The sequence below is a fragment of the Prionailurus viverrinus genome, chromosome A3 (genome assembly GCF_022837055.1).
Source record: "Prionailurus viverrinus isolate Anna chromosome A3, UM_Priviv_1.0, whole genome shotgun sequence".
Lineage (NCBI taxonomy): Eukaryota > Metazoa > Chordata > Mammalia > Carnivora > Felidae > Prionailurus > Prionailurus viverrinus.
In genome coordinates this window covers 642,615-668,236 of record NC_062563.1, presented here as the reverse complement: position 1 = coordinate 668,236, position 25,622 = coordinate 642,615, and the positions used below count along the sequence as shown (strand labels likewise).

General features: G+C 56.6%; 3 protein-coding genes across 19 annotated transcripts in view; 2 read left to right on the top strand and 1 right to left on the bottom strand.

Moving 5' to 3' along the window:
* RTEL1 (regulator of telomere elongation helicase 1) overlaps nt 1–1,096 on the top strand; it is a 34,975-nt gene extending 33,879 nt beyond the window's left edge. For all 8 annotated transcript variants that reach the window (XM_047852878.1, XM_047852884.1, XM_047852883.1 and 5 more), the window contains 2 exons: nt 44–247; nt 657–1,096. In XM_047852878.1, coding sequence (XP_047708834.1) covers nt 44–247; nt 657–940 — 488 coding nt within the window. In that variant the 3' untranslated portion in view covers nt 941–1,096. The remainder of the gene's footprint in view (nt 1–43; nt 248–656) is intronic.
* ARFRP1 (ADP ribosylation factor related protein 1) lies at nt 1,042–8,783 on the bottom strand. Of its 8 annotated transcripts, none has more exons than XR_007150923.1 (8): nt 8,660–8,783; nt 8,040–8,138; nt 7,731–7,818; nt 7,421–7,503; nt 4,089–4,257; nt 3,805–3,875; nt 3,133–3,249; nt 1,042–3,062 (listed from the first exon to the last, which is right to left on the bottom strand). XR_007150923.1 is itself a non-coding variant. In XM_047852903.1 (8 exons), the coding sequence occupies exons 2-8, from the start codon at nt 8,130–8,132 to the stop codon at nt 2,975–2,977; spliced, it is 693 nt and encodes a 230-aa protein (XP_047708859.1). In that variant the 5' UTR covers nt 8,133–8,138; nt 8,660–8,783; the 3' UTR covers nt 1,042–2,974. The 8 variants fall into 8 exon arrangements, 7 of the variants coding, with proteins under 7 accessions (XP_047708859.1, XP_047708861.1, XP_047708857.1 ...); XM_047852903.1 differs by having other exon boundaries at nt 3,133–3,233; XM_047852905.1 differs by having other exon boundaries at nt 3,133–3,233; nt 4,089–4,170.
* Nucleotides 8,386–25,579, top strand: ZGPAT (zinc finger CCCH-type and G-patch domain containing). Of its 3 annotated transcripts, none has more exons than XM_047852894.1 (7): nt 8,386–8,402; nt 9,346–9,973; nt 23,008–23,141; nt 23,354–23,509; nt 24,329–24,448; nt 24,535–24,934; nt 25,148–25,579. In XM_047852894.1, the coding sequence occupies exons 2-7, from the start codon at nt 9,390–9,392 to the stop codon at nt 25,284–25,286; spliced, it is 1,533 nt and encodes a 510-aa protein (XP_047708850.1). In that variant the 5' UTR covers nt 8,386–8,402; nt 9,346–9,389; the 3' UTR covers nt 25,287–25,579. The 3 variants fall into 3 exon arrangements, with proteins under 3 accessions (XP_047708850.1, XP_047708848.1, XP_047708849.1); XM_047852892.1 differs by lacking the exon at nt 8,386–8,402 and adding an exon at nt 8,766–8,911; XM_047852893.1 differs by lacking the exon at nt 8,386–8,402 and adding an exon at nt 8,883–9,020.
* Nucleotides 25,580–25,622: the final 43 nt, after the last annotated feature.

The window sequence follows — 25,622 nt, the reverse complement described above, 5'->3', positions numbered from 1 at the left end:
CCCCTGGCTCCCCCTGACCCCTTCCTCCCCATCTCGTCCCCAGGCACCCCCAGCCAGAACACGCAATGCCAGCCGTGCCCCCCGGGCACCTTCTCGGCCAGCAGCTCGAGCTCGGAACAGTGCCAGCCCCACCGCAACTGCACGGCCCTGGGCCTCGTCCTCAACGTGCCCGGCTCCGCCTCCCACGACGCCCTGTGCACTAGCTGCGCCAGCTTCCCACTCGACACCCCGGAGCCAGGGGGGCCAGGTGAGCAGGGGAGGGGGCGCACGAGTCAGAGGAGGTCAGCCTGTGTCCGTTGTCCCCAGGCCAGAGTCCAGTCCTGAGGTATGCAGCGTTTATCCAGCCTCTGGGAGGGTCCTCCAGAAACTTACCTGGGGAGTCCCCTGCGGTGGTGGCGTGGCACCAGTGCCTCCGCAGGCCACGCCAGCCACCCACCCACCCCCTCTTGGGAAACGGACTCCCAGGGAGTTTAAACCGCATCTCCCTTCCCACCCCTGCACGCTCTCTGACCTCTTCTTCCACCTCTGCACTGAACCTGTTAGTGGGCAGGGATTTCTCCCTTGTCGGGTGTCCCTCCCCTCCACACCCAGAGCACATGGAGGCCTCTACCACTGGGTCCTTAACCCCCCCCCCCCCCCCCCCCCGACCGCTGCAGGAGCCGAGGAGTGTGAGCGCGCTGTCATTGACTTCGTGGCTTTCCAGGACTGGTCCTTCAAGAAGCTCCTGCGGCTGTGGCAGGCGCTCAGGGGCCCAGAAGCACAAGGCCTAGTGCCACCCAGGGAGGGTCGCAACGGCCTGCAGCCTAAGCTGAGGCAGCAGCTCCTGGAGCTCCGTGAGGCACAGGCTGGGGTGCTGGCTGTACGGCTGCTGCGGGCCCTGCGCGAAGCCCGGCTGCCTGGGCTGGAGCGCAGTGTCCGCACACGCTTCTGGGCACGCTGAGCACCCCGCCCCCTATTTATTCTGTTCCCAAGCTGGGGCTCCCACATGGGCACCACACCGAAAGTGACTTACTAAAGTAAGCTCAACCGACCGGGGTCCCATTACAGTAACAAAGTTTATTTTTTATAAAGCCGTTATAAAACGGATTGTATGAAACTTTGTGCCATGTCTACCGGGTGCTGGCGGGCACGTCTGGTGGGGAAACAAACACCTGCATGGGCTTTCTAGCGTCCCATGCTTCCTCTGGCTGCTGGTCACCCCAAGTGGGATAGACCCTCGGTGGGAAGGACTGTCAGAGAGGGCCAGCGGGTGGCAGGTGCATCCCTTGTGGCTGTGGGCACAGTGGAGATCCCTGAGGCTCATCCCATGACCCCAAGTCATGCTTTGTGCGAAGGACAGCTGGGGGTGGGGGGGGGGGGGAGTGTCGTGAGGGTCCTACCCAGTTTAGGGGCTCTTGCTGTGGAATAGGACCCAGCTTGGACTGGCCAACACTAACCTGGGCCAAGAGACCCTTCCCCCTCACCCTGCCCCTCCACTTGAGCTCCACCCAGTCCCTGCAGGCAGGGAATTTCCCCGGAGGGGACCAGCCAAGGACCTCCCCTAGGCCGGGTGCATCCCATGTGCTTTCTGGGAAACACGGCTTTTCCCCACAGGAAGGCTCAGATGAGGGCTGGAGTGCTCCAGAACAACCTGGCCGACTCCCAGCCCTTCCCGTGAGCCCTGGAGCCTGGCGTCTGATCCCCATGATAGGTCCCAAGGTGGGGGTGGGGGGGTGGGACCCCACAGCCTATGACTCCCCATGAGTCACCTCACCTGCATTCCCACCCCCAGCCCTGACTCAGCCTTTCTCAGTAGGCCCTCCAAGGCTGCTACCTCGGAGGGAGGGTAGTCTAGCAGGGTCAGGGTTCTGGCTCTGGCACTCCCACGGAAGCAGGAAGGTGGTGCCCAGACAGGCCCTGGGTCTAGCCTGGGAGCCCTTCGTGCTGCGGTCACTGTACCCAGACAGTTGGGAGCCCACCACCCAGTCCTGGGGTTCTGGAGGGACAACAGACAGCAGCGACTCAGACTGCCATTTTCTGGCATACTCCACCCAGTGCTGGCCAATCAGCCTCCTGCCCAGGGCTAGGCCCACTGGGTCTTGCCAGCTCCCACAGGGGCCATGTGGTGAGGGTCCCAAGGACCAGCCTCACCCGGAGGGACAGTTTCCAGGCACAGACCCGGAAATGGGTTTTTAGCCCGTCCCCAGACCTGACGGGGACCCCACCCCTCACGTCCAACTGGGAATCAAGGCCCATCCCACAACTGGCCTGGGCTCCACAGGAACCTAGCTGGCCTTTGGAACACCCATGCTGGTGTGCCCCCCACAATGGCGACTGGCTGTCCTGCACCAGCGGCAGACACGCTCAGAGGGAACACCCACTCCCTCCCTGACTGGACGGGAGGCCAGCGGAAGAGGACACGGGGCCTCCCAGGCAGATCTCCCCCACCCCGTTCCGAGGCATCAGAACCCAGGGCCCCGCTGGCCTCCAGCAAAGTGGACCAGGTCTCCCTCCTCCCTCAAGATGACACCAGCCCCCAACCCATCTCCAGGCCCAGAGGGGACGGAGACTGAGGACAGACACACTTGCCCCACCAGCTTCCTCCGTGGGTGAACGGCACAGAGCAGCTCTGGAGCATCTCGTTTCCAGACAGGTGCCCCTCCGCCCCCTGGGCCAGGCAGGCCACACTGCTGGGGTGGCGGCTCCAAAGGGCCAGGCGGCCCACCAACACCAGCAGGCTTGGCAGGGGTCTTGTGGGGGTCCCCTGGTGGCACCCAGGCTGGCCCTGCCGCCCCGATTCCCCCTCAGCAGAAGCCTCTGCATGCCCACACTTTTACGGACACAGGGAAACGTTTGTCTTAAAGAAAAAACAAAGCAACTGAAAAAACCAAGAGCAAAGCAAACCCGACCCCCAGGCCTGGCGGCTCAGAGCTGGCAGGAGCGCTCCTCGGGCACTCAGGGGTGAGCTGTGGGCACCAGCAGGCACCAGCCATGCCTACGTGATGTCCCTCTGCCGCGGCGGCCGGTGCACGTTCCGCACGACGCACTTCACCATCCACTCGATGCCCTCGCGCACCCCTTTGCTGTGGAGACAGTAAGCATGAGGTGGGGCCAGCCCGGCCTCCAGCCCACGGCAGGGAGAGCCCCACTCACCCAGTGAGGGCCGAGCAGGCCTGGGTCAGGCAGTCGCGCCTGCCAATCTTGGAGGTGCAATCACTGAACGCAGTCTTGATGTCGGGGATCGAGAGGCAAGTCTGGGGGAAGGCGAGGCTGTGAGGGGCAAGGTCGCAGGCGCTGCAGATGTCCTGCTCCTGGGGCAGGACGTGGTCTTGGTGGGGAGGGGCTGGGCTCAGGGCTTCTCTGCCTAGGAGAGGCCCTGCAGCGAGCAGTCTCGGGAGGAGGAGCAGGTGGCACGGAAGGGCTGCAGGAAAGGGACCGCAGGCGGAAGGAAGCCATCTCCGACGCACCCTGGCCCTAGAGCACCTCTGCTGCAGAATCAGGACGCTGCCCTGCAAAGCCCTCTCCACACAGACTGCCATTGAGCATCCACTGGCCAGCTGAGGCGATCCCAAGGGCAGCAGACAGGCCAAGATCGGAGCTGACTCTCGCCCTGGGACGCCTCTGCGTTTCATGTCCACCCACGCCAGTAGCAGAGGAATACTGCCCGCCCACCTGCCTGTGCAGAGAAGGTGCCCCGCACGAGAGGCCCAGGTGCACCTAGAGCACACCTGGCCTGGGAGGTCCAGGACAGGCACCCTGTCCCAGCTGTCAGTGGGACGTGCTTCTGCCGGGGACTGCCCTGTGGGCATGCTGTAGTGAGCTCACCTCAACGTCCTGCTTGTTGGCCAGCACCAGGATGGGGACACCGTCCAGTGCCTCACTCGTGACCATTTTCTCTGGAGTGGGCAGAAAGGGGACAGTGAGCACCCTTGATCTGCCTGTGGCTGCCGAGGCCCACCACCCCTCCACACCACATGTGCGCTCTCTCTTGGCCACAGCCCTGCCTGACCTAGTGTGGGCCCCATCTCCCACCAGGGCCAGCTCCAGGCACCTGGGGTGGGCAGACTAGACCTGACCATTTCCCCAGCCCCGAGCCGGGCTGTACCCACCGAACGCTCGCTTGGACTCGGACAGCCTCTCCTCGTCTGTGGAGTCGATGACGTAGATGACACCGTGGCACTCCGCGTAGTACTGGGGAGGGGCAGAAAGGGGGTGCTGGGCCACAGGCACTTGGCCACCCCAGGGCCAGCCGCCAACTGGAAGGCCCTTCCGAGGCGCCTTTGGGGGGCAGAAGGTAGGGCAGAGTGAGGCGGCCCTGGAGGCCTTTGGGAACAGCTTGCTGACCTCGGGCAACACTGTCATTTCCCAGGTACCGTGCCCCCAAACCCCACTTCAGCATCCGCTCCTGAAAGCCGCCCACGATCGGCGGTCTGATGGTGGCCGGTGGGGAGGGGGCGGGGGAAGGATAGGGTGTCCCCACGCAGCCCTGGAAGTGGAGGGAGGATGCTAGCCAGATCACATGCCAGTGTGGACAGCAAGCCGATGGCCATACTGCTCGGGAGCCACGCAACAGCCACCGAAGGGAGGGAGGGGCGGCGCCGAGGACCAGACCAGCAGCACTGAGCTCTGCGGGCCGGACTGGGGCAGGAGGCAGTTAGCCCAGGCACGCACACAGCAGTGGCATCAGAGCCCAGGCCTGGGGAAGTGTCACGCGGCAAAGGGAATCTCAACAGATGGACAAAACGGGGCGCGTGGGGGCGGGCCCTCGGAGTGCGGGGCACGGGTGACGCAGCCACACGTTTGGTAAACCCACATTCTACCTAATCGAAAAATACAACCCGCAAGCGTCCCTGTCTGGCAAGCAGACAGCAGCATCTCTGCCACTTTGCCCCCAGCTGTCACTAGAGCCCGGAGGCCGGGGACACCCGCACGTTACACGCGACAGGACGCCAGGTGCCAGTTCGCGGTCCGCGAGCTGACGACCCCACAGATGCGCAGGCCTGACAGCTCCGGGGAATTCTCGGGGTGTAACGAGGGCAAGCTGAAAGCAACCGCCCCAGCACGGGACAGGCTTCAGCATCCACACTCGCTACAGGAAGCCCGACACGCGTGGCCGTCTGGATCCCGCAGCCCGCAAATCACACAGAGGCAGGGACCTCTGTAGCGTACGTGCTAGGTGGTGTGAGGGCTGCAGGCCCTATCTTGCTGCTGAGAGCTGGAAGTTGGCGGGCCCTGCGACAGAGGTCTCCGTAGCAGGAAGGGGTACCGCACGGGGTTCACGGCAAGCCCGGGGAATCCCCTCACAGCCCTCGGGGCGTACGACCTGGCCTGGCAGACGGGTGTAAGGTGATGGCCGACGGCACCGGGAGCAATGGAGCTGGGCACTGGGGGCTGAGCAGGGGTAGGACTGGGGGCACAGTGGGCTGCCTCCGCCCCACGGCACCCTGATGGCAGTGTCACCCATGACCGCACGACGGAGAGCTTTCGGGTGTGGCCTGGAGGGAGGGAAGCTAGAAGGGCCCCTGTGGCAGGCACGGGTAGTCCGCCAGTCTTGTTTGCGTGCAGCCCGAGGCTGGTACGTGGACAGACCCAGGGACGAAACGATGGCCACCCCAATACAGTGCCAAGGTGTCAGACTGTGCAGGGGACCAGGCCCCAGGACAAGTGTCTAGGAAGGGGCGGGGGTGGCAGGAGCTCTACTTCCCATCCATCCTGGTGACCCACAGGGGACCCTGCTGCCCATCCTCACAGCTCTGGGCCCTACAGGGTTGGGGATGTGGTCACCACCAAGGCTCCCCGTTCCCTAGGGCCCAGCCAGAGACCCGCTAAGTCACAAACCCCGGTTGTCTCCTGGGCATGTTGGACAACTCACGTTCAGGAGCCAGCAGAGACCCCACGCTGGCGGGGATAATGGACACTATCAGCGGGAGGCAGGGCACCCGCTCCACAGGGAGGCCGGAAAGCTCATGAAGAACCTAGTAGGGTCAGCCACCAGGGGCGCAGACTCTTGTGACAAACCACAACATCAGCAGGAGCAGTAGCTGGAGTGGGGGACGCTGCCAGCCGCAGAGCCTCCTCTCTCTCTCTCTTCCCGCCTGGCAGAGCCACGCCCACCTCAGGGCATGAGTGCTAAGCGGTGCACGGTGGGCCGTGGTCCAGGAGCCCAGGGACAGGCAGCGCACCCAGCGGGTGAGCCCGCGGGTTCCTGCGGTGCCTACTTTAACCCACCAAGAGCCACCTTACCAAGTCACAGCTGCCCAAGGCAGCCCATGTGGTGACCCACGAGGCCGTATGAGTCCCAGTCGGCTTGGCCTGATGTGGGAGGGCTGTGAGGAAGGAATTCTCCTGCCGGGCTCCCTGCTGGCCCGGCCACCTGAGCTGGCCCTTCCCCTCCCCAGACCCACATTAACCCAGCTCCCATCTCAGGTGCTGGCCCTCAACACACATCCTATGCCCCAACATCTGTCTCAGCGTCTGCTCCTGAGACCCTGGCCTGCGACACAGTGTCAGGAATATGGGTCTTGGTTCAGAAGAGCAGGCCCCGGCTTCACTCTGCTTCAGTGACCTTAAATAGCCAGAGAACCTGTTGGTGACCTTCCGGCCACGGGACGGAAGCCGGCCTCCTGGAGGGAAGTCGGAACAGAGGAGACACTTTAGAGGAAAGCCAGGAAAAGGTGACCGGGTACCAGGATCTAGACGCTAGTTCTAAAGACACGGATGACTAACGAGAGTGCAGATGAGCGTGTCCGTGCCCCTGGCACTGGGGCAGGCACATCTGTGCCCCTCGCATCGGCTGCACCAAATCCACTGTACCAATCCACCAGGAGGGGGCCGCCTGAGGGAGAGGCTAGGTCTGTCCTGCTCGCTGCTGGACCCCAGTGCCTGGCACAGGGCGAGCTGCAGACAGACCTCAGGGCTGGGGTGCGTGGGGAAAGCAGCACGGCACCGGGGCCCTGGAAACACCCCAAAACCTCATCAAGAAAAAAGGCAGCTGTTAAAGGCCTCTGAAAACATCCTCCCCTAATGGGGAAGAGGCCACCACAGAGGCCAGGTCCCAAGCTACGACTGAGGGAAAGGGCCCGAGCAGAGGGACTCAGCCCCAGCGGCGAAGCGGAGTGTCCTGCTGTCATCGCACCTCCCCCACACCCGTTTCGTGGCCAGCTTTCGTCTTGTCCTGTGGTAGCAGCAACATCTCCAAGTCAAAGGGAATCAAGTACATCCTTGCTCTTGGGGGAAGGACTCGGGAGCTGGGATAGGACGGGGCGGGGGGCGGGGGGGAAGCCCGGGGAACAAAGCGGGTGACAAAGCTACCAACAACAAAGAAAAAACGGGAGTCTGAGGCCTTACGAGGAAAGGAAGCGGCCAAGGGGTGTCACCGGGGGAGAAACGGCCTGAGAACAGGCAGTGCGTGGCCAAGGACCCTACACAGCGTTTATCTTACCTTGTCCCACAGAGACTGCAGCTCTTCCTGGCCCCCCAAGTCCCAGAACATGAGGCGAGCCTTTCCCACGTCCACAGTGCCAACTGGGGAGAGAAGAAGACGGATGAGGCTGCGTGTCCTGGGTCCCTGACGTGCCGCCTGCCAGCTCCAGGAGAGGAACGAGCCACTCTGGTGCTCCCCCACCATCTGCCCAGTGCGAACTGGGATAAAAGCCTCACGTGGCCCTGCTCATCTGCCGGCTGGCCTGCGGACATCACAGCATCCTCAGGGGTCTGCCCCACAAACCCACAGCCCCGAGGGACCCCCTTACTGTTCAGACCCACGGTGGTAGTGATTTTGGATAGGCTCATCCCCTTGTAGTTCTTGTTAAACCGGGTTTTTGACTGCTCCAAGAACGTCTGACGAGAGAGACAGACAGACAGCAGGTAAGGACTGGGATCCATTCCAGTCTATTTCCCAAACATCCCTTCTCGGGCCTTTTCCTTGAGAACAAAGCAGAACAGAACAGTGTTTTTGCTTCTAAAGCAGCTGGAGAGGACTCTGGGCAGTAAACACGCAGCTCCAGGTACACCACCACAAGGACCACGGAGGGGGTGGTGACAGAGGGACGGGCACACACCGTCTTGCCGGCATTGTCCAGGCCCAGGATCAGGATGCAGTACTCGTCCTTCTGGAACATGTACTTGTACAGGCCCGACAGCAGCGTGTACATCCTGCCCTGGGCACCCGGAGAGACGCGTCACACGGGGCGAGCGGCGGCCGGGCCCGACCCCTCCCCTTCCGTGTAGGGCCGCCGCACTCGCCAAGTCCGGCGCCCCCTCCCGTGGCGGCCCCCCTCCCCCTCCCCGGCCCTCGGCCCTCAGAAGACAGGTCCGGTCCCGGTCTGCGTCCCGGCGGTGACGTCAGGCTCCCCCGAGCCCCAGGACGCCCCGCCCCCGGTCTGGGCCACCTCGGAGGCGGCGCGCCGCCGGGCAGCCAGCAGGTGCGGGCCCGCCCTCCAGAAGTGGCGGCCGCGCGGGGATGGCGGGGCGGCGGCGGCCCCCGAGAGGCCGCACGGCCGGCAGGTGGCGCGGAACGACCGCGGGGGGGGGGGGGTTGGCCGCCCGGGCCCCACGCCCCCGGCCTCCGCCGCGCAGCTCCGACACCGGGTCTCGGGCTCGCGAGCCGGCCGACACGCCGACCGCGAGTCCCCGCCGCGCCCTCGGGCCCGGGCGGGCGGCAACCAGCCCCGCGGCCTACCTCGCGCCCGTCCGGGCCGCGAAACCGCCGCGCGCCTGACCCCGCAGACCCGCGCTGACCCCGCGCTGACCTCGCGCGGCGCCCGACGGGAGGCAGGCCGGCGGCTCGGGGAGGGCGGAGTCGTCCCGGCGGCCCCCGCGCGCCTCATCCCGGCGGTCTCCGCGCCAGGCACTTCCGGCGGCGGCGGCGGCTTTCGGGAGGAAGTGCCGGTGGGCTGCGAGGGCGGAAGCGGTGCGCTGGCCGCTCTAGCCGGTGAGGCCCGCGGGGTCTCTATGGCCGCGGCCGGGAAGCCCGCGCGGAGGCGGAGGGGCCCCGCCCGGGCGAGGGGGCGCGATCTGGGGCGACCGGGCCGGGGCCCGAGGTGACAGGGCGAGCGGAGGCGGGCTGGGGCCGGGGAGGCCGGGGGTTGGGGGGGGGGGGTGGGAGAGGGGTGACCTGGGGGGCGGGGCCGGGGAGCGCCGGGCGCGGAGGGAGGGGAGCCGAGGCCGCGGGGCCGGCGCTTTTCCACTCGGAGCTGATGGCCTTGCCGGCCCTTTTTCTCGTCCCCCAAACGGGAGGGAGAATAGCAGGCTGCGGTGAGGACTGCGGAGTGCAGCTGTCGGCGCAGGGCGCGGCGTCGGCCCCGCAGGGGTAGCTCGGCAATAAGGGCGGCAGGTCCGGGACCCCTCGGCTTGTGTTCCTTGCAGCTCTGAGGCCCCGAGGACGCGCCCCTGCCTTCGTTCCGTCCAGGATGGATGAGGAGAGCCTGCAGACCGCCCTGCGGACCTATGACGCCCAGCTGCAGCAGGTGGAGCTGGCTCTGGGAGCCGGCCTGGATCCCTCGGAGCTGGCCGACCTGCGCCAGCTGCAGGGGGACCTGAAGGAGCTGATCGAGCTCACCGAGGCCAGCCTGGTGTCCGTCAGGAAGAGCAAGCTGCTGGCCACGTTGGACGGAGAGCACCCAGCCCGGGGCGATGCCGAGTACCTGGCTTTCCAGGAGGCCGTTGCTGAGGGGGCGCAGGGGTCTGTAGCCCCCAGGGCAGAGCTGGAGACGGCTCCTGAAGGGGAGGCCGGGCCAGAACCCAGCAGGCCTGGGCAGGAGGAGGAAGAGGGAGAGGACGAGGAGGAGGAAGAGTGGAGTGGGAGGAAGGTGAACGCCCCCTACTACAGCTCCTGGGGCACCCTGGAGTACCACAATGCCATGATTGTGGGCGCAGAGGAGGCGGACGACGGCTCGGCGGGCGTGCGGGTCCTTTACCTCTACCCCACTCACAAGTCTCTGAAGCCCTGCCCCTTCTTCTTGGAGGGCAAGTGCCGCTTCCAGGAGAACTGCAGGTAAAGCCTTGGCATCTGGGGGCCCACGGAGTGGGGGAGGAGGGGCAGGCTCAGGGTCACAGTGGGTCCTCTGCCCGCAGGGTGCCGACAGAGAGAGGGCTTTGGGGGCCGGTGGGTCCTCACAGCCGTGTCCTTGCTTACGTGCCCCCTGGATTTCCGTGGGCAGATGGGGAAGTGTGGCAGGGCTTACCTTGCAAAGACCGGCCCCCCCCACCCGCCGCTGCTTGTGTTCAGAGCGAAGCCCGCTGCAGTGCAGGTCCCCGCCAGCGCCCCGGCTCCGCCACCCAGCCTCCTGGGTGGCCGGCGTTTGCCAGTCTGCTTCAGCGCTTTTCCCCGTGCCGTGTGGCTTTCTCTGGCTTGTCTCAAAGCGGATTCTAGAAGTTACTGGCTTTTTCACCTATGACACTTAAGGACGTACCCGACGAGATTGTCAGTCACGTTTTGTTTGTTTACGTTGAAGTTTCCGTGGCTGTCGGAACGACGTCTTCTGTTTCTTAAGTGTGTAACTTTGCCGTTGCTCCTTTTTACCTTGTCTTTGGAAGGAACGTCTGCTGAAATCTTTCGCAGGTAATTTTCTTTTTTAGTCCGTACTGCGGAGACACCGTCCCTAGGTCTTCGGTCGGCGTCTTTCCTTGTAGGTTGCCGCTGGGCCCTTAGCGTTATCTGGCACATTTTTCCTGGCTTCTTTTTTTCTCTAAGTTTTACTGAAGCGTAGCTTATGTACAGGAGGGCGCGTCCCCCGTAGGTGTGCCCGATGAGCGTGCGCGGAGTGGACGCACCCACGTGCTGGGGAGCAAGTGGGTCAAGGAGCAGAGCAGTGAGCCCTCTGATCTCTCTGCCGTTAGTCCCTCTGGGGCACCTCCACGGCCCTGGCGACGCATCCGGGCGCTGCTTCCTCTGGGCCAGGCCCCGGTCCCAGACTTCCGCGTGCGTGAACTCATCCATCCGTATAGCAGCCCTGCGAGGTGGGCCCTGCAGTGGCCGAGGTTGCCGGGCTCCGGGAGGTGGCGCGGGAGCCTGCGCCGGGGGACAGGCCAGCTCTGAGATGGCCCCTAGGTGCCGTACCTTCCCAAGCTGCTGCTGCATTAGCTTTAGGCCTGACGCGTCCCGCAACAGCGCTCGCCTCCACCTAGGAGCAATCAGCTATTTTCTCGCGGTTCCTTTGTGTTTTTGGAAGTGATATAAAACGGGTAGAGTTGAAGCACGCTTTGGCTCCCCACTCTGTTACTGCCCCCTCCCCACCCCAGGGGGCTGTCATCGTCACAACTCCATGGTGTTTCTGGTGTGTGTGCTTCACAGATGCGAGCGTATATGCGAAGGTTGCATATTTGTGCTGTTTTTTTTCTTTTAATGTTTAACACACGCGTGTTTAACGTTTATTTTGGGAAGAGAGAAGGAGACACAGAACCCGAAGCAGGCTCCAGGCTCTGCGCTGACAGCACAGAGCCCGTCGAGGGGCTCAAACCCACGAACCGTGAGCTTATGACCTGAGCCGAAGTCAGAGGCTTAACACACTGAGTCCCCCAGGCACCCCATATTTGTGCCGTGTTTAAAACAAGTGTATCACGCGGTGTGGTTCGTTTTGTAATTGGCTTTGTTCACTAGGCACGTTTGTGAGGGGCATCTATATTGGTGTTTACAGAGCTGTCTGGTAACTGCTATTTTTTCTTGTGAAATGCTACATTTTATTTATTCTGTTTCCTTCAGGGTGTTTTCCAGTTTTTATTTATACAAACAACTGGCTGTGATCATCTCAGTGTCTTCTCTGTTCCTGCTGAGAATTTCCCCGGGACGTGACGTCGCCGGGGTGCGGAGTACATGCAGTTTCTGGTCCCAGGTGTCCTAGTCCTTTTCTTTAGTCTTCTCTATAACCACCGGTGGGAACATTATCCGACTTGCAGATTCCTGCCCGCTGAAAGCTGGGAAAACGGTATCATGATTGGATTTGTATTTCCTAGATGCTAGTGAGGTAGAGTAGCTTTCGATACGTTTGTTGTAACTTAGGCCCTATGTTTCGATCTCCTCTGTAAAACGGAAAGGAGAACTGGTTTTCACGGTGGTTCGGAGAATGAAAGACGTCAATGTGTGCAAAGAGTCCAAGATAGCACGTCACGCGTTGTAAGTTCGGAGTGGGTATAAACTTTCATCTTGCCGCAAAATAAAATCAGACGTGGGAAGTAAATTCATAGCCTGGGGATTACTGTAGCCCCCTGGCCATCACCACTCGGTGAGAACTGCCGCCACCCCCGAGGCCCCTCCGTGCACCTCAAACCAGACATGGCCCGCTCTCTCCTACAAAAATCACCACTCTTCCAGACTTTTATTACGATCACCTCTCTGTGTTCCTTAGGGCTCATCACTCAAGTGTAGCTGTTTTGTAAGTGCCCTAGCGTGGTCTCGCTCACTACGCTGCCGTGTCTGAATCTGGCCGTCCACACCTTTCTGCCTGCCTTTCCTGGCCTCACAGTTTATTGGGGGAGTGGGCCCTTTGCCCCGTCACTGAACACCCCTGCTGGGGTCCACACGTCCCTCTGCGAGCGGGCAGCTGCAGCCGGGGACCATACGCAGGCTCACACCCTTTGGCAAGCCAGCGTGTACGGTTCTTTCATCAGGAGCTACTTGCTGCCTCGTTTGGTGACATTCGCAGTGACCGATCCCTTGGGGATAAGTGCCTGATCCACTGATGTGGTGGGGATTGCAAAGCAGACATCTTTCAGTCCATTTGCATTTATTACCTTTAAAGAGGCTTTCCGTCATCTGTGGTTTGGCGACCCAGTGTTAACAGTTCACATAGGAAATGCAGGACAAATGCTGGATTTTCCTGTTTGCTGGCTTGCTTGCTTTCTTTCTTTCTTTCTTTTCTTTTTTTTTCTTTCTTTCTTTTTTTTTCTTTCTTTTTTCTTTTTCTTTTTTTCTTTTTCTTTTTTGCTCTTTCTTTTTTTTGTTTCTTTCTCTTTTTTTCTTTCTTTCTTTTTTTTTTTGTTTCTCTTTCTTTCTTTCTTTCTGTCTGTCTTTTTTTCTATAGTGTATTTGAAACCAAGTTAGTAACAGAATAGTGTATTAATGGTTTCAGGAGTAGAATTTAGTGATTCATCATTTACGTACAACACCCAGTGCTCACCCCAACAAGTGTCCTCTTTTTTTTTTTAATTTTTCTTAATGTTTATTTATTTTTGAGAGAAAGAGAGACAGAGCACGAGCAGGGGAAGGGCAGAGAGGGAGACACAGAATCTGAAGCAGGTTCCAGGCTGCGAGCTGTCAGCCCAGAGCCCAGCAAGGGGCTTTAACCCACAAACCGTGAGATCATGACCTGAGGCGAAGTCGGACGCTTAACTGATTGAACCACCCAGGCATCTCCAACAAGTGTCCTTCCTCCTTAATGCCCATCACCCCCTTTAGCCCATCACCCCCCCACCTCCCAGCCAGCAACCCTCAGTTTGTTCTCTGTATTTAAGAGTCTCTTATGGCTTGCTTTCTGCTGTTTTTATCTTATTTTTCCTTCCCTTCCCTATGTTTATGTGTTGTATTTCTTAAATTTCACCTATAAGTGAAATTGTATGATATTGGTCTTCTCTGATTTATATTGCTTAGCACAATATGTTGTAGTTCCATCCACGTTGTTGCAAGTGGCAAGATTTCATTCTTTTTCATCGCTGAGTAATGTTCCATTGGGTATATATACGTATACCACATTGTCTTTATCTGTTCACCAGTCCGTGGACATTTGGGCTCTTTCCCTACTTTGGCTATTGTCAGTAGTGCTGCTATAAACATTGGGGTGTATGTGCCCCTTCGAATCAGCATCCTGTATCCTTTGGATAAATTCCTAGTAGTGTAATTGCTGGCTCATAGGGTGGTTCTGTTTAGTTTTTTGAGGACCCTCCATCCTGTTTTCCAGAGTGGCTGCACGAGCTTGCATTGCCACCGACAGTGCAAAAGAGATCCTCTCTCTCTCTGCATCCTCACCAACATCTGTTGTTGCCTGAGTTGTTAACGTTAGTCATTCTGACAGGGGTGAGGTGGTATCTCATTGCGGTTTTGATTTGTATTTCCCTGGTGATGAATATGTTGAGCATCTTTTCGTGTGTCTGTTGGCCACCTGGATGTCTTCTTTGGAGAAGCGTCTGTTCATGTCTTTGCCCATTTCTCCAATGGATTATTTGTTTTCTGGGTGTTGGGTTTGAGGAGTTCTTTATGGATTTTGGATACCAGCCCTTTATCTGATACGTCGTTTGCAAATATCTTCTCCCATTCTGTCGGTTGCCATTTAGTTTTGCTGATTGTTTCCTTCCCTGTGCAGAAGCTTTTTATTTTGATGAGGTCCCAGTAGTTCATTTTTGCTTTTGTTTCCCTTGCCTCCGGAGACGTGTTGAGTAAGAAGTTGCTGCAGCCAAGATCAAAGAGGTTTTTGCCTGCTTTCTCCTCGAGGATTTTGATGGCTTCCTGTCTTACGTTTGGGTCTTTCATCCACTTTGAGTTTATTTTTGTGTCTGGTGTAAGAAAGCGGTCCAGGTTCATTCTTCTGCATGTCGCTGTCCAGTTTTCCCAGCACCAGTTGCTGAAGAGACTGTCTTTATTCCATTGGATATTCTTTCCTGCTTTGCCAAAGATTAGTTGGCCATACGTTTGTGGGTCCATTTCTGGGTTCTCTATTCTGTTCCTGTTTTCTTTACGTAGTTTCCAAGATAATGAGTTGGTTTTCTTTCATGGTGAGAAAGTAATGAATTAGATTAAAAAAAATATATTTCCAGGGGCGTCTGGGCGGCTCAGTTGGTTGAGCATCTGACTTGGTTTCAGCTCAGGTCACGATCTCACAGTTTTGTGGGTTCAAGCCCCACATCAGGTTCTACACTGGCAGCCCAGAGCCTGCTTGGGATCCTCTGTCTCCTTTCTCTCTGCCCCTGCCCCACTTGCACTGTCTCTGTCTCTCTCAAAATAAATAAACTTAAAAAGATGCTTTTAAAATATTTGCAGTATCTTTATGGACTCATGGATTTCAATATATTTGACAAATTTCAATCTCTTGAGATTCTGATCCTTATTGAGATTCAAGCTGTCCCATCTGGAATCAATGACGTCTCCAAGAAGCCCTGGCTTTGTTTTTTTCTTTTCCTTTTCTCTTTTCTTTTCTTTTCTTTTCTTTTCTTTTCTTTTTGAGAGAGAGAGAGATAGAGGGCGCAAGTGATCAAGGGGCAGAGAGAGAAGTGAGGCTCACCCGGGGCTCATGTTTTACATGAAGCAGGCTTGTGTTCACCCAAAGTGGGGCTCGAGCTCACCCGACATGGGGCTGAAACTCATGAACCATGAGATCATGACCTGAGCTGAAGTCGGATGCTTAACCGACTGAGCCACCCCGGTGCCCAGCCCTGGTTTCCTTTAATGGGAGATGGTTTTGCAAGACAGTGCAAGCACTGGGATACTCTTTGTTACTGGGCAGTCATTGTCCTGGGTCTTTTCAGTACACAGAGCTAAGAAGTCTAGGTGGACATGTGCGTCTGCGTGTATAAGCGTGTGTGTGCACACGCCATGTACCTATTTTTTAAGGACAGAATACCTTGTGAATCCATACTCCTCTTTCCAATTCAGATCAGGACTGTGGCATTTTTACTTGATCTTCTCTGGACCACATCTTTATTTCCTTCTCCGGTTCTCAAGGGCATGGCGGACCCTAGGTGTCCCATCCGGACTTCTTGGTTTCATCTTGTCTTACACACGTGACACTGAGAGTCACAACAGCCTCTCTTTGGTAGGATGACTGACGACTACCTCGCGTGGTCCTACCGTGTCCGACCACACAGTGTCCCGTGCCATCATCTTCCTCTTATACTCAGCCGTAGTTCTAGAAAGAATTGCGTGTTTCATGCTCACCAGCGTCCCACATGTTGGTGTCTTTCTATTCAGTTTGGTTGTCTGAGGCTCATTTTCTATGAGATTCCTCAGGACGGGCTCATGGGAATAACATTCCCAGAGATCTGGCACGCTGATAAATGTTTGTGTCTTTTAGTCTTTTTTTTTTTTTAATGTTTTTATTTATTTTTGAAGGAGACAGAGACAGAGCATGAGCTGGGGAGGAGCAGAGAGAGAGGGAGACATAGAACCTGAAGCAGGCTCCAGGCTCTGAGCCATCAGCACAGACCCGACCCGGGGCTCGAACTCACGAAACTGTGAGATCATGACCTGAGCTGAAGTCAGACGCTTAACCGACTGAGCCACCCACGCACCCCTGTGTCTTTTAGTCTTGAAGATGAGTTTCGTTGGATATGAAATGCTCAGCTTGCACAACTTGCTTTGAATGTCTTAAATATGTCACTCTGTTTTCTTGTTACGTGAGGTATTGTTGAAAAGCTTAATAGTGATCTGACTTTATTTCATTTATAAATCACATGCTCTAATAGTGTAAGGTAAGGGTCCAATTTCATTTTTTTGTATGTGGATGTCGCTTTTCCGGCGCTATTTGTGGAAAAGACTGGTCTTTCCCCATTGAGTGGTCGTGACCCGCTTGTTGAAAATCCATCGATTATGCGCGTGAGGGGTTACTTCTGAGCTCTGTCTCCTGTTTCATCCGTCTGTACGTCTGTGTTTAGGACAGCGCTGCCTTGTTGTGATTGAGCTTTGAAATCAGGAAGTGGTAGTTCTCCAACATTTGCTCTGTTTTTCGGGATTCTTTTGGGTATCGAAGATCCTTTGCAATTACATGTGAATTTTAGTATTTATTTGTTAATTTTTAACTTTATTTGTGAAAGAACATGCGTGTGTGTGTGTGTGTGTGTGTGCAAGCAGGGGAGGAGCAGAGGGTGAGAGAGAGAGAGAGAGAGAGAGAGGGAGAGAATCTTACACAGGCTCTATGCTCAGTGCACGTTCCGTCCCCAGACCCCGGGATCGTGACCTGTGCCAAAATCCAGAGTCAGATGTTCAACCAACTGAACCACCCAAGCGCCTCTAAGGCTTCACTTGCATCCAGCACAGAGCCTGACACAGGGCTTGAACTTGACCTTGAGATCAAGTCCCTGAGCTGAGATCAAAAGTCAGATGCTTAACCTACTGAGCCACCCAGGCGCCCCCATATGAATTTTAAAATCAGCTTGTCTGTTTCTGCATAAAAGACCATTGGGATTTTCATAGGAATGTATGGAAACCGCGGATCAGTTTGGGGACTGTTGCCATTCTGACAGTTTTAAGTCTTCTGACCATGAACATGGGATGTCTTTCTATTCATTTACGTTTTCTTTTATTTCAACAGTGTTGTATAGTTTTCAGGTTTTGGTCAAATTTATTTCAAAGTACTTTGTTCATTTTGATGACATTATAAATGAAACACTTCCATTTTTTTTTAATTAAAAATTTTTTTTAACTTTTACTTATTTAAGTAACCTCTACACCCAACGTGGGGCTAAAACTCATGACCCCGAGATCCAGAGTCACATGCTCTTCTGATTGAGCCCAGCAGGTGCCCCTATTAATTTCATTTTTATTATTTTTTTGTGTGTGTGAAAGAGCACTCACGAGTTGGGGAGGAGCAGAGAGAGAGAGAGAGAGAGAGAGAGAGAGAGAGAGAGAATGAATCTTAAGCAGGCTCCACACTCAGCACAGAACCCAGTGCAGGGCTTGATCTCGTGACTGTGAGATCAGGACCTGAACCAAAATTGAGAGTCGGCTGCTTAACCGACTAAGCTACCCAGGCGCCCCAGATTTCGTTTTCAGATTGCTCATTGCTAGTGTATTAAAATACAACTGATTTTTGTGTGTTGATCTTGTATCCTGTGATATTGCTGAATTCATTTATTAGCCCTAATAGGACTTTCTATGGATTACTTAGGATTTTCCTCTTTAAAGTTGTTTTTTTTTTTTTTTAAGTTTATATATTTGTTTTTGAGAGGGAGGGAGGGAGGGAGGGGCAGAGAGGAGGGAGAAAGAGAGTCCCAAGCAGACTCCACGCCACCAGCGCACAGCCCAGCTCAGGGTTTGAACTCACTAATTGTGACATCATGACATGAGCTGAAATCCAGAGTCAGATGCTTAACCAACTGAGCCACGCAGGCTCATCCCCTATTTAGGATTTTCTATACAGATATTCCCCCACTTTTCAAAAGTTCATGTTATACCACTTTTTATGAAAAATCTACATTAGTAACTTTCAACATATTGTCATCGTTGGACCCCAAATAAGTCTCTTATAGATAGCATAGAATTTGATGATTCTTTTTACCCATTTTTCCAGTTTTGCCTTTGAATTAGAGTTTACCTCACTTACATTTAAAGTGGTTAGGGGCGCCTGGGTGGCTCAGTCGATTAAGCGTCCGACTTCAGCTCAGGTCACGATCTCGCGGTTCGTGAGTTCGAGCCCCGCATCGGGCTCTGGGCTGATGGCTCAGAGCCTGGAGCCTGCTTCCGATTCTGTGTCTCCCTCTCTCTCTGACCCTCCCCCGTTCATGCTGTGTCTCTCTCTGTCCCAAACATAAATAAACGTTAAAAAAAAATAATAATAAAGTGGTTACTGATGGGTGGCCGGGTAACTCTGTTGGTTGAACAGTTGACTCTGGATTTCGGTTCAGGTCATGATCTCGTGTGGTTCATGGGTTCGAGCCCCGCATCCGGGCTCTGTGTTGACAGCTCAGAGCTTGGAGCCTGCTTCAGATTCTGTGTCTCCCTCTCTCTCTGCCCCATCCCCACTCATGCTCTGTCTCTCTCTCTCCTTCAAAAATAAATAAAAACATTAAAAATTTTTTAAAAATATAAATAAATAAGCATTTAAAAAATTACAGAAAATTATTTTAGAAATTAAAAATAAGTAAAGTGGTTACCGATGGGGAAAGACATCTCAGTCATTTTGTTCTTTGTTTTCTTCTCTTTTTGTTTTTAGAGATTTTATTTTTAACCAATCTCTACACCCAACGTGGGGCTCAAACTCCCAACCCTGAGATCAAGAGTCACACATCCCTCTGGTTGAGTCAGCCCGTCACCTCCTTCTGTGTTTGCTGTAGGCCTTCTTTCTGCCGTTTGCGTCTCAGTGCCTCCGTTACTGTTTTCCTCAGCAACACCGGCTTGTACATTTACCCACGTAGTGGCCTGTGTCAGCGTTCGCATGGCTTGAGTTACCGTCTCGTGTCCTTTTGCTTTGGTCCGAAGGACCCACACGGGCACCCCTTGTGGGGCAGGTCTGTTAGCAGCAGACTCCCTCAGCTTTTGTTTATATGGGAATGTCTTAATTTCTCTTTTGAAGGATAGTTTTGCCAGAGATAGAATTTTGGTTGACAGGTGGTTGTTTTTTTCTTTCAGGACTTTAAGTCTGTCATCCCGCTGCCTCTTGGCCTCCATTGCTTCTGATGAGAAATTGGCAGTTAGCCTTCCTAAAGATCCCTTGTACATGAGGAGTGCCTTCTCTTTTGCTGTTTTCAGGATTTTTTCTTTGTCTTTGGGTTTAAGGAACCATAGCTCTAACGGGGTTTTGGTAATGTGGTGAGATGTGAGGGAGGGAAGCAGTCTGCGGTCCTCCGACCAGATCCCGGTGCCTCTGGATCATGACCCTCACCCCCCACCCCCGTCAGGTGGGGCAGGGTGGCCAGACGGGGCTGGATTTGGGCGTTTCCCTGACCTCCTGTGCAGTTAGGCTCTGGTTCGCCAGTCTCCCCTGAGGACGGGCCTTGTTAGGAAGAACCAGTGCTCTGAGGTTTTCAGAATATGCCCCCTTCCCCTCCCTCTGCTGGGGCACAAGACGAGTCTTCTCCAGTCTTCACCCGAGTAAAAGCCACAAACTCTGGAGGCTTCAACTCAGACTTGTCCACACCCAGCCACAGTGAAGGTAGTCTTTCTACTTCCGGGTCCTGCCGTGGTGACTGCTGGCGGGTCACTGGTCTGCTGAGTGGTGATTCTCCACATTCACTTTTTGGCCTCCAGTTTGGCATAGCAGTTGGCTGCGTGACCTCACCTCTCTTGCGGATCTAAGAAGAGTTCTTGAATTTTGGTTTGTTCGGCCTTTCACCTTTGGTTGGAGCAAAGGGGCAACACCCCAGCTCCTGACGTGCAGACCGGAAGCCAGGGGTGTCTGGTCCGATGAGGGTTTCATTTCGGCTGTTGACTTCCCAGCTCTGCAGATTCTCCTTCCTCCCTTTTACACACTTTGCGTTTACGTTTCAAGAATCAGTTTCCTGGGGGCGCCTGGGTGGCGCAGTCGGTTAAGCGTCTGACTTCAGCCAGGTCACGATCTCGCGGTCCGTGAGTTCGAGCCCCGCGTCAGGCTCTGGGCTGATGGCTCAGAGCCTGGAGCCTGTTTCCGATTCTGTGTCTCCCTCTCTCTCTGCCCCTCCCCTGTTCATGCTCTGTCTCTCTCTGTCCCAAAAATAAATAAACGTTGAAAAAAAAAATTAAAAAAAAAAAAAGAATCAGTTTCCTGAATCACCTTCATACGTTTCTAGTTAGTTCTTGGAACATACGCTATCTGTGTTGAGGTCTTTGCCGCATTCAGCACTTGGGCCCACTCGGGTTGTCTTAAACCTGCTTTTGTTCCTAACTGTGGGTCATACCTTGCTGTTTGTTTGCGCGCCTCGCAAGTTTTATTGAAAACTTTTCGTTTCAGGTAATACGTTGTAGCAACTCTGGACTCTGAATCATCTTCCTCAGTATTTTGTTTCATTTTAGTATGTTTTCTGGGCCCGCGTTACAGAGTCTGTGCCCCTCATAGGGTGCAGCCTCTGATACCGCTACTCAGATCTCTTAGTATGTGTTTCCTTTTTAGCCTGACTCTTTGGGAGTCACTGCCGTGTCTGCATAGCTTAGTGGCCAGCCAGTGATTTGGGCAGAAGTTATTCTCCAACACTCTTGCCAAGGAGGCTTCTCCCCATCAGTCAGTCAACTTATGTGGGCTGGGGCGGGGGGGCACATCCATAGTTCAGCCAGCCCCCAGTCTCTCTCTGTTTCCACTTAGCCGTGGCGTCTCTTGGAGCCCCCGATCCGCGCACATCGTTTCCGAGAGAATCGGGGATGCTCGCGGGTGGAGCCCTTCTGTGGTTCTTTCGTGTTCAGGGTCTCTACATCCCTGGTAAATACCTCCCTGTGACACACCAGTGCCCGCTCCACCCGGGCTCCCAGCACGAGCCATCGGTGTTCTCTACTGGTGTTCCGGGCCCTGGGTCTCTGCCCCTGTCGCGCTTCCGCCCCAGGGGCAAGCAAGAGGCAGCCCCCACGGCGAAGGCACAGGCGCTCCCTGCTCCCTTTCCGCCCCAAAGTTGGGCGTTTCCTCAACTATGACGACTTATCCGTGTGTCATCCGTTTCGTTTCATTTCCAGAGCTCTGAAGCTGTGAGTTTTGACAACGTCGCTGAGGTTTAGCCTTGTTTCTATACTTGGCCACGGCTGGAACCAGAACCTTCCTTATAGTTCTACATGCTTGTTTTCAGGTTCAAGTGTTATGTATTCTGGAATGTATTCCTGTGAATGTTGTGATGTAGGAGATTGAGTTGGGTTTTTTATGTGGGAAGCCAATTTCTAATCTTTTCCTTATGAAACCAGCCATCCCTCCTTTGATGCCTTGTGTGTGGCTCTTTGCCCGTCACACAGAAAGCTGTGTGCACGGTGCTCTTTTCCATTCCATCCATCAGCCTGACCATTCTTCTCTTAGTTTTAAATTCACATTTGTGGATATGCCAGTCACTACTCCCTGGGGTTAGAAATTTAGGTTATTTCCAGGGCACCTGGGTGGCTCAGTCAGTCGAACATCTGACTCTTGATTTTGCCCCGGGTCATGATCTCAGGGTCGTGGGCTCCGTGTTGGACCTGCTTAGGATTCTCTCCCTCTGCCCCTCTCCCCCGCTGGCATGCTCTCTATCTCTAAAATAAAAACTTAAAAAAAAAAAAATGTAGGTTATTTCCAAGTCTTTTGTATTTGGTTAACATCTTTTGGGGCACATCGTTGCATACTTTCATTATTATTTTTCTAGAATCATTTCCTAGAACCACTTTCCCAGGTTAAGGAGTGTACCGAATTTTCAGGCTTCTGTTATCACCGGAGAGTCCTGCGGAAAAGTGTAATTGGTGGTGTCCGTGGGTGTGTGTGTGTGCGTGTGTGTTGAAGTGGGTATTTAGTTGGATTCAGTGGGGTTTGTTAACACACTGCGTCCTTCTCAGTTGAGGAAGGGTTTTCAAGCGGAGTCACTTCTGCAGTACGTTTGGGGCCCAGCCTTGCAACTGCACTCGGTCATTGGCAGCGTCCTGAGGGCCTGAGGACGGTCCAGGACGAGAAGGAGCTGCCTGGAATCCCGCAGGGAGGTGTCTGCGGCCATCTTTGCCCACCCCTTCCTTGCTGTTCCCTCTGCCACTGCCGATTCCTGCCCGGAAGGACTGCCACGTGTCACCGAGTAAATGCCAGTCCTTGATTGCTTTTGTAGGGTTACAACTGTTTCCTCTTTGAAATGCCGGCACAGTAGAGTGGATGTGTGGTTGTCTTTCATGCCTTTATTTGGCAGAGTTGAAGCTTGTAGTCCTCTGTCCCCACGGTTCTTCCTCTCTCCTCCTCCTCCTCCTCTCTTCCCCTCCCCTCCCTCTCTCGGTTTTGGTTTTAATCTCACTGGTTCGCCGATAACTAAAGGTCAGGACATCACTGTTGCAAGTGGGTTCTCCTACGGGGTTTGGGAAGGACTCCGTCCTGTGAGCTCACACGCACAAACACACCTGCCTTGATCATCTGCTCGTGCCGGGGGCCTCCTGTCTGGTGGGGTTCACACCGCTGTCTGCCCGCCACGTAGTTACTGTAGCCCAGAGAGCTGGAGCGTAGCGGAGACATCTTGTCCTCAGAGCGGCCAGGCCCACACCGAGACCGAGAGTGTGCATGCGTGTGTACACGCACATAACGTGTCTGTACTTACGTGCAGGGGTACGTGTGTGCGTGCCTGTGTGTGTGCGTGTGCATGGATACATGTGTCTGTTTGTCCCCCGTCTCTCCCGCCCTTCAGGCTGTGGCCCGGACCATGGACATGGCCCTGGGTTCACTCGCCCCTGCTGTGCCCTGTCTGAGCCCCTGCCCCCTGTGGTTCTCTTGGCAGGTTCTCCCATGGGCAGGTGGTCTCTGTCGATGAGCTGCGCCCCTTCCAGGACCCGGACCTGAGCTCTCTACAGACTGGCTCTGCGTGTCTGGCCAAGCAGCAAGATGGCCTTTGGTACCCAGCCCGGATAACTGGTGAGGCTGCCCTTCCGGGAAGGCCCTGTCCGTGCTTCACGTGTGATAATTCCTGTGGGACCACTCCTTTGGTTAGGCGTCAGGACCCTGTTCCGTGCCCAGAGGAGCAAGACCACCCTTGACCTTGGCCCCGCCTTCCTTCCGACTTCCAGGGTGGTTCCTACCACCTGTTGAGGCCACTGATCTGGCCTGTCTTCGTCCCCTGCCTCCAGATGTGGATAGCGGCTACTACACAGTCAAGTTTGACTCACTGCTGCTGAAGGAGGCCGTGGTGGAGGGGGACAGCATCCTGCCCCCACTGCGCACAGATCCCACAGGGTCCTCGGACTCAGACAGCGGCGATGCGGACGACCCCAGCTATGCCAGAGGTACGGCGGCCGTCCCCGTAGCCAGGAAGGTGGGGCGTGGGGAGGCAGTGGCAGCAGCAGCCCGAGAGGCTTCCGGCTGGCGGGCACCGTGAGCATCTCGCCAGGGGGCTGGAGAGTGTGACCGCAGTGAGGCGGGCTGTGTTCAGGAGGCTGCGTGCAGTCGTGCTGCGGAGGCATGGAGACCCACCCTGGGAGGTGGGGGGAGATGTGACCACGTGCGGGGTCTTGTCTTCCAGGAACACACGTGACCACTACAGGTCCACACCCTGCAAACCAAAGCTGTGGCTGCCGGGCACGTGGGGCGTGGGGGTGCGGGAAGGGGTGGCTCCTTCCACTAGGGTCCCCACACGGGCCGGGTGTCCGCGTGTCCAGGCAGCCGGCGGGGCCATCCCGCCCTCCCCAGGGGTCAGCCAGGATGTAGGGGGGAGGCGTTCCAGCGGGATCTGTTCTGTGAGTTGGTGGGTTCGGAAAGCCCGTGTCCACGGTAGCGGAGGGGAGGACTGAGCCGTGAAGTAGGCGATGACTTTTTACGAGGGGACGAGGGGAGCTCCCTGCTCCAGAAGGTGGGTCAGGGGAGGGCCCGTGTGCCGAGGAGCTGCCATGTGACCTGTGGGGGGAGGGCTGGAGCAGACGGGGCCGGAGTCTGCCGTGCCTCCTGCCTCAGATTCACGGGCCAACGACAGGTCTGGGCGGCCAGCGGAGAGCCCGAGGTACAGGGGATCACGGCCCTGACCCAGAGCTGAGCTCGGGGGCTGACGCTGGCTGCAGCCCAGGTGCTCCGTGGGCAGTGGGGCCCAGCCGTCGCCCTGTTTCCCGCAGTGGTGGAACCCAGTGCTGCCGACCACGGGACCTGCAGCTCTGCTTTCGCCGGCTGGGAGGTGCACACACGGGGCATTGGCTCCAGACTCCTTGCCAAGATGGGCTACGAGTTTGGCAAGGGTGAGTATGTGCTGCGCTGGGGCGGCGGGTGTCACGGCGCAGCTCAGGGGTCCCGCAGCAGTAGCGCTAGCCCTGTGTGCCCCCAGGTTTGGGCCGACATGCAGAGGGCCGGGTAGAGCCCATCCATGCCGTGGTGCTGCCTCGGGGGAAGTCGCTGGACCAGTGCGCAGAGATTCTGCACAAGAGGACGAGGGGCAGCAAGGCTGGCATCCAGAGGCCCCCGAAATGCCCGCGGAGAGGGGGTGGACGCCCTCCCCCTCGTAGCGTGTTTGACTTTCTGAACGAGAAGCTACAGAGCCGGGCCCCTGCGACCCTGGAGGCGGGGGTGGCCTCCCCAGGGAGGAGGGGCAGTAAGGAAACGTACCACGCCAGCAAGAGTGCCAAGCGGGCCCTGAGCCTGCGGCTCTTCCAGACTGAGAAGAAGATTGAGCAAGCCCAGCGGGACATCCGGGGCATCCAGAAGGCCCTTGCCCGAAACACCGGCCGGTACGTGGGGGCCAAAGTCAAGGCAGAGGGCCGCCCCAGGGTGGAAATGCCTTCGGCCCACAGCTCACACGCAGGAGCCTGCTCTGACCCGAGGGTGGTGGCTGTCTGAGGAGGGTCTGGATGACGGGAGGAGGATGGGCAGTGGCCACGCTGCTGTGGGGGCTCGGTGGCCGTGGCCCAGCAGCCCATCCTGAATGGCAGGCTCCTCTCTAGGCACAGTGTGACGGCAGCCCAGCTGCAGGAGAGGCTGGCGGGAGCCCAGCGGGAGCTGGGGCAGCTCCAGGCCCAGGAGGCAGGCCTGCAGCTCGAGCAGAGGAAAGCAGACACCCACAAGAAGATGACGGAGTTCTAGAAACCCCGGGCACACACAGCGGACAGAGCTCAGGGACCCCAGCTCCTGGCTGCCTTCTGGAAGACCAGCCGTCACCCAACAACCGGATGCCGCTGGGAGAGGGGCCGGCCTTCTGCCAGGCCAGCCCCCACAGTCAGCCTTCTCTCTGGCATAGGGCACGTGGACGCTGCTGAATGGAGACGGCCCTGCAGGGCTCACTTCTGGACACTTGCCTGCCTGTTGGGCCCACCTGCCAGTGTCTTAGGGAGTCTCTTTAGCAAGGACATTAAAGTGTTGTGTTGTGGTGTCTTTCAGGCTTGTGAGGTTTTTGGGGATAAAGGGATCTCTGCACAGGGC

Bases quoted from the DNA above. Each gene is read 5' to 3' on its own strand.
- ARFRP1 (XM_047852901.1), bottom strand. From the start codon at position 8,132: ATGTACACGCTGCTGTCGGGCCTGTACAAGTACATGTTCCAGAAGGAC. The intron at 4,258-7,420 runs GTAAGATAAACG...TGCCCCCCAAAG, and splicing joins TGCAGTCTCTGTGGGACAAG to GCGCCTCGGAAGGGCCTTCC. The intron at 3,876-4,088 runs GTGGGTACAGCC...TGCCCACTCCAG, and splicing joins CGAGTCCAAGCGAGCGTTCG to AGAAAATGGTCACGAGTGAG.
- ZGPAT (XM_047852894.1), top strand. From the start codon at position 9,390: ATGGATGAGGAGAGCCTGCAGACCGCCCTGCGGACCTATGACGCCCAG. The intron at 23,142-23,353 runs GTGAGGCTGCCC...CCCTGCCTCCAG, and splicing joins GTACCCAGCCCGGATAACTG to ATGTGGATAGCGGCTACTAC. The intron at 24,449-24,534 runs GTGAGTATGTGC...GTGTGCCCCCAG, and splicing joins GGGCTACGAGTTTGGCAAGG to GTTTGGGCCGACATGCAGAG.